At 58.9% G+C, this 6,369-nt stretch overlaps 2 protein-coding genes across 2 annotated transcripts in view; both read left to right on the top strand.

Annotated features, from left to right (window-relative positions):
- The window catches only part of GALNT6 (polypeptide N-acetylgalactosaminyltransferase 6), a 6,969-nt gene extending 1,472 nt beyond the window's left edge, over positions 1–5,497 (top strand). The window contains exons 3-11 of the mRNA XM_009335119.1: positions 3–51; positions 1,111–1,260; positions 1,350–1,584; positions 2,946–3,063; positions 3,172–3,372; positions 3,856–3,987; positions 4,813–4,914; positions 5,032–5,184; positions 5,381–5,497. Coding sequence (XP_009333394.1) covers positions 3–51; positions 1,111–1,260; positions 1,350–1,584; positions 2,946–3,063; positions 3,172–3,372; positions 3,856–3,987; positions 4,813–4,914; positions 5,032–5,184; positions 5,381–5,497 — 1,257 coding nt within the window. The remainder of the gene's footprint in view (positions 1–2; positions 52–1,110; positions 1,261–1,349; positions 1,585–2,945; positions 3,064–3,171; positions 3,373–3,855; positions 3,988–4,812; positions 4,915–5,031; positions 5,185–5,380) is intronic.
- Positions 5,498–5,733: 236 nt separating this feature from the next.
- CELA1 (chymotrypsin-like elastase family, member 1) overlaps positions 5,734–6,369 on the top strand; it is a 3,588-nt gene continuing 2,952 nt past the window's right edge. Inside the window, exon 1 of the mRNA XM_009335118.1 lies at positions 5,734–5,861. Coding sequence (XP_009333393.1) covers positions 5,734–5,861 — 128 coding nt within the window. The remainder of the gene's footprint in view (positions 5,862–6,369) is intronic.

Here is a 6,369-nt window from a genome sequence, read left to right as displayed (position 1 = left end):
AGGCCCTCGTGCTGAAGGAGATCATCTTGGTGGACGATGCCAGCACGGACGGTGGGTGGGAGCCGTGGTGGGATGCGGGAGCTGTGGTGGAATGCGGGAGCCGGCGGGATGCAGGGACCAGAGCCCCTGGTATTCGGCAGGGAGATGCCGAGCACCTTTCCATCCCTGGGAGCAGCAGTTCTGAGCCACTCGGAGAAGCGGCTCATGCCGAGTCTCCAAGCACCCCGGGATGCATCCAACAGTTCTTCCGCGTTGTTTCGCATCCACCTGGGAGCTCCATCAGGGTTTTTCCCTTCTCCGGCACTGCTGTTAGCCCAGCCCTGGATTAAAACCGGGCGCTCCTCCCACACCCTGCAAATACCTCATCCGCCGGCCAGCTTGCCCGCCAGGCTGCAATCCTCATTAGCTACACCCAGAGCAAATTAATGATGTGGTTCAGTGTCGGGGCACTGGAGAGGAGCAGACTTTGCCCTCGCCCCAGAGATAAATGCTCCCTTTCTGCTCCCGGCGTCTGCACGGGCTCCCAAGGAACAGAAACCTCAGGGCAGTGCAGGGGTTTATTGCCCGTGAGCTTGGCTCCTGCTGCAGTGGAGACACGGGTCGGATGCTCGTGAGACTTAGGGTCCCTTCCCAGGACGGGTCTCCGGACATCCCAGCTCTTGCTTGGCCATTCCCAGCTTTTGGCTTGGCTGCATCTGCCAAGGAAGGAGAGAAATCCCAATTTCCCTGGGTGACACCTCGTCAGCTGTCCCTTCCCGCGGTGACGGCTCATTTGCTCAGTCCCGGTGACTCTTTAGCCACAGGGCACGAGACCTTCTCACCCCGTTGTTCCTCTAATCCCTCTCTGGTGGAGGATTAGACAGGGCGGGTAGCCGGCTCCTTTGCAAAACCCACTTTCTTTAGCCAAAAACCCTCTTGGATTTTGGGGGAAAGGAGGCTCCACGTCTCCCTGAGCCCACGGCCGGATCCAAACCCGGGTGCGGGGTCTGAGTGGGAGCTCCTGCGAGGGGCAGGAATGGGATGGGGGCAGCAGGGTGAGCTGGTGGGGCGCAGGAACCGGCATCTCCCCTCTCTGACGGAGCCGGTTGCTCTTTCCCACCTCCCCCCCAGACTATCTGAAGGACGAGCTGGATCGCTATGTGGAGCAGCTCCAAATCGTGCGAGTTGTGCGGCAGGAGGAGAGGAAAGGGCTGATCACGGCACGGCTGCTGGGGGCCAGCGTGGCCAGCGGGGAGGTCCTGACCTTCCTGGATGCCCACTGTGAGTACCCACCGCCCAGGGGTCCCCAGGGAGCTGGGGCGGGGGTGAAGTTGTCTCCACTCAATGGCCAACCCTTCCCTGTGTCCCAGGCGAGTGTTTTCACGGCTGGCTGGAGCCCCTCTTATCCCGCATCGCCGAAGAGCCCACGGCCGTCGTAAGCCCCGACATCTCCACCATCGATCTCAACACCTTTGAGTTCTCCAAGCCCGTCCAGAACGGCAAACAGCACAGCCGGGGCAACTTCGACTGGAGCCTGACTTTCGGCTGGGAGGTCATCCCGTCCCGGGAGAAGCAGCGGAGGAAGGATGAGACCTTCCCCATCAAGTAAGACATTGCAGGGAGGAATTTTTATCCACTTCGGAGCTGGTGTGATGGTAGCAAAGGTTGGATGAGCCCTGGGAACGCCATGTCCAGACCCAAAGGCTGCAGAATGAACCGGCTGAGCGTGCGTGGCTGCTGCAGGGTGCTTAGGGAGGCACGGCCAGGGGTGCTAAAGAGCTGGGTGCCCTGTGCTGGGAAACTGCCCCTTCCTCCAGTCATTTTCACTCCTTTTTCCAACAAATTGGGTTTTTTCCTGTTGGTTTTGGTGCCTCTGGGCAGGCGATGCTGTCCCTTCCCAGCAGAGCTTCCCTTGTGGGATGCTCGGCTTGAGGGACCTCGGGTGGCTTGTGCCCGGGAGAGGATGCTCAGGCACGGACAGAGCCGTGGGGCTGGCAGAGGAGAAACCTCCCCTGGGGTCTGGCAAACGTGGAGCCATAAAGGACCTTTTGCAAAAACACCTTTGAATTGTCTCCAGCCACCTCTCCACTCCTGCAAAGTCTCTCGTTAAGGGTTTAATCGCTGTCTTGTATCTTCTCGCTCTTGGATACCCAGCTACCTGGGCACAGGGTGGGCGCCTGTGCTGGCACAGCAGCAAGATATATGTCACCTGTGGATTGGACTGCACCGAAAACCCTATTTTTACCCCCTTATTTTCATGCAGAGGAACCCTGAACAGGTTTTCCTGCTGCACTTTTCCATTGGTGTCCCACGATAAGCTGGGTGCTCCCACTGGGAGACACCAGACACCCTGCCTGGCCCCGTCCGCATCCCATCTCCTGGCCGGCGGCAGGGCTGGCTTTGTGCAGAGGTCACCCGGGAGACGTCCCCATCCCAATAAAGGTCCCTTTTACCACGAGCCGGCGGTTTGGCTCCCGGAGGCGTCTCATCTCCGCTCGGCAGGAACAGAGCGGCTCAGCGAATCCTTTTTTTTTTTTTTTTTTTTATTTTTCCTGAATAAAAGCAAGTTTCTGTTCCAGCCTCTTCTAAAGATCAGATGGAAAAGATTAGAGAAGCCGGAGGAGTGAATGGGGCACCGGCCACTGAGCTCTAATCTCCCCCCTTCTTTTCAGTGATAGGTTTTCAGTAACAATATCCCCCTTTCGCTTTGAGTCGAGAGCTGGCAGCAAGGCCCCTCGGTGTCACGCTGCCACCGCCGCCTCCGTCCCCTCCTGGCAGCTGGATCCGGCCACTCTGTCAAAGCCACCACATCTGGGGCACAGCTGGATGGGGCAGGGAGATGGGGGGACACAGCTGCAAAGTGCTCACACCCACCATGAGGGCCACAATGTCCCCAAAACTCAGATTTCTGCTTTTCTATTTTTATTTTAACCCTATTTTTTGCCCCCCTTCTCCCTCCCCTGTAGGTCCCCGACCTTTGCCGGTGGCCTCTTTGCCATCTCCAGGTCCTACTTCGAGCACATCGGCTCCTACGACGATCAGATGGAGATCTGGGGGGGCGAGAACGTGGAAATGTCGTTCAGGGTAAGGATGGGTCGGTGCGATCTTCAAAGGGCGTCTTCAGGGATGCTCCTTGTCGGGGGGCGCGGGGGGGGTTGGACCCCCCACATCTCAGGCGTTGCCTCCCCGTAGGTCTGGCAGTGCGGGGGTCAAGTCGAGATCATCCCTTGCTCCGTCGTGGGTCACGTCTTCCGTTCCAAGAGCCCCCACACCTTCCCCAAGGGCACCCAGGTCATCTCCAGGAACCAGGTCCGCCTGGCGGAGGTCTGGATGGACGACTACAAGGAGATCTTCTACAGGAGGAACCAGCAAGCCGCTCAGATGGCCAGAGAGGTACCGGGCACGCCGGCGGGCTTCTGGCTCTCCCAGGGGGGCCTGATCCTGCTGGGAGCTCAAGCCTGAGCAGAGGGAGGAGGTGGGCTCAGCCTGGAGATCAGAAAGCAAATGCAGATGGAAAGATGTAGCCAAAAAGCTATTTTTTACTTTTTCTATTTGGCCATGATGATTTCTAGTAGAAAAACATCGATTTTTTTAAAAGTTTTTTATTTTTTTTTTTTACAACACCAAAACATTGTGCTGTGATGCCAAAATGTCCCAGCCCTCTCGGTGAGCGGCCAGAGCCCGAGGGTACCTGCCAGGGACCGGGGATGTCTTGCAAGACCCCACCACCGGTCTCGGTCCTGGGCACGCTGTGACGGATGATGACAGAGCCAGGAGGACCCCTCAGCTCTGGGCCCTGGCTCGGGAAGGTTTTTTGGTTTTTTTCTTGCTGGCTTCAGAGATTAGTTTAATTTTCTCACGTGACTTTGTCGATAGAAGACGTATGGTGACATTACAGACCGGCGCAAGCTGAGGGAGCAGCTCCACTGCAAGAACTTCACCTGGTACCTCCAGACTGTCTACCCCGAGATGTTCGTTCCTGACCTGACTCCAACTTTTTACGGAGCGGTAAGCACGGGGGTGCCCGGAGCATCCCGCTGGGCTCAGTCCTTGGCTAGAAATAGCCACGGCAGTGAAGTCCCCAAAAGGTTGGGTTTGGGGGTTTTGCATTTAAACCAGCGTGCTGGAGGGTTTTGGTGCAGCCGCATCCGTCACCAGGTCTGTCACTGGCTGGCGGGGCCAGTTCGGGCTCTGGCTGACAGTGAAAGAGCTGGAATCTGGCAGAGCTGGTTTGGGGCGAGTTTACGGGGTGGGGGACCCGCGGGGACGTGGCATCAGGTTTGGGGCGATTTTACGGGGTGGGGGACCCGCGGGGACGTGGCATCAGGTTAAATCGGGCGAAAGAGCTGAAAGCTTCCACGAGCACCGTGCCGGCATTGGCACGCACAGGATGGACTTGAAAAACCGAGCTGGGGACGGGCAGGATGCAGAGCGCCGGCTCCGTCCCCGAGGATGGAGCTGCCAAAAAAAGCCCCTTTCCTCCAAGCCGGGTGTTGGGGTCTGAGTCCAGCCCTCCTCGGCTGGGGCAATGTGAAAGCAGCCGTTGGATGCGGCGAGGGCCGGGCGCTGGCTCCCGTCCAGGTTTTAATTCACCTTTGTTTCCGGAAACCTCGTCCTGGGCGGCTCTCACCTTTGACTCGGTGGGGCGGAAGCGTTGGTGCGGGCATTCCTTGCGTCCTGGAAAGGACAAGGGACCCGGACACAGCGCCTAGTACCAGGACCGTGTTTGTACAGCAATAATTAAAGTGCCCCGCAAAGCCCAAACCCAAGGCGGGTCCCTACCCCGAGCCCTCGGAGCCCAGCTCACCCCCCTGCCCCTTTCGTCCCCCGCAGATAAAAAACGAGGGCACCAAGAGCTGCCTGGACGTCGGTGAGAACAACCACGGTGGGAAACCACTCATCATGTACCCCTGCCACGGGATGGGGGGCAACCAGGTGGGCACCCATCAACCCCCAGCATTTTCCCCTCCTGCAACCCCCCTGTTTTTCCCCTGGGGGCTACTTTCTCGGGGCGCAGCAGCATGACGTCCCCTCTCTGGTCTTGCCCCCCAGTATTTTGAGTACACGAGCCAGCGGGAGCTGCGGCACAACATCGGGAAGGAGCTCTGCCTGCGGGCGGGCTCAGGCTCGGCCGAGCTGGGTGACTGCCAGTACCGAGGGAAGCCTGGCCGGGTGCCAGCCAGCGAGGAGTGGGACCTGGCGCAGGTGAGGAGTTGCATCTCCACCCCGGGAATCACCCAAGGGGATGGTGGCATCATCCCCACCGTGATGATGCTTCTCTGCCGCTTCCCCTCAGTCTCATCCTTTCTTCATCCCACCGGGTATCGCTGAGCTGATGCCATCTTTATTTTTCGGCAGGATCGGCTGATTAAAAACCCAGCCTCCAGTACGTGCTTGACAGCACGATCGCCTAATAAAAACCCCAGCCTCCAGTACGTGCTTGACAGCACGAGGGAAGCACCCGGCGATGGTTCCCTGCGACCCAGCGGACCCCCACCAGCTCTGGTCCTTCACCTAGGCGGGGAGCAGAGTGGCCCGAGCCCCTGGCCATCCCCAACCGCGCTCAGGAAACCAGAATCCAAAAAAACTTCCTCCCCCCCTTTTTTTTTTTTTAATTTAAGAACCAAAAGCCTTAAATATGCTGCATTTCGTGGTTGCCTTGAACTCAGCCCCGTGCCTGTGGAGCGGGGAAGCCCGGGGAGCCGAGCTCGGCCGGCGGTACCCCACTGCGCCCAGAACCCGGCGGTCGTAGAGATGCCTGAGGATGCTCTTTGGTACCTGGGTGCTGCTCATCCTTCCCCTCCCCAGCTCCAGCCAGAGACTCTTAAATTCATATCGGGCATTGAAAAACACATCCGCGGCGCCCCGCACGTGAAAGCCGGGTGGGAAACTCCTTCCAGCGAGGAGGAGGACGGTGACCGGCCGTGCGGCTCATCCTGCGGGAGGGTGGCTCGTGGTTTGTCGTGGCCCTGTGTGGGCAAGGCAGTCCCCCCCCAGCACTGCCAGGGGGCTGCCAGGATCCGGCCCTCGCCCTCTGTGGCACTACAAGCGTCCCGCATCGCTGCTGCCAGGATGGGAGAAGTTGGGCTCTCTGCCTTAGATACCAGGCTTGATTTGGGGGGGCGGGGGAAGTTAGATTATTTTTTTTATTATTATTATTATATGATGATGATTCCTGGGTGCGATTCTGCTCGTCCTTGTGCTGATCTGGAGGAGGGGTTTTCCCCGGATGGCACAGCCCAAACACACCGCGGCATCCTCCCGGAGAGGCTCTCGCCAGCGCCCGGGCGCAAGGTCTCCTGCCTCCCCTGGTTTTCTTCAAGCCCGACTACTGTAGCTGCCGCTTTCATTGCCATTTCATTTTGGGGGGGGGGGGGGACGGCCCCCTGG

This window comes from Pygoscelis adeliae, unplaced genomic scaffold (genome assembly GCF_000699105.1).
Source record: "Pygoscelis adeliae isolate BGI_AS28 unplaced genomic scaffold, ASM69910v1 Scaffold512, whole genome shotgun sequence".
NCBI classification, from domain to species: Eukaryota; Metazoa; Chordata; class Aves; order Sphenisciformes; family Spheniscidae; genus Pygoscelis; species Pygoscelis adeliae.
This window is presented reverse-complemented; position numbering and strand designations above follow the sequence as displayed.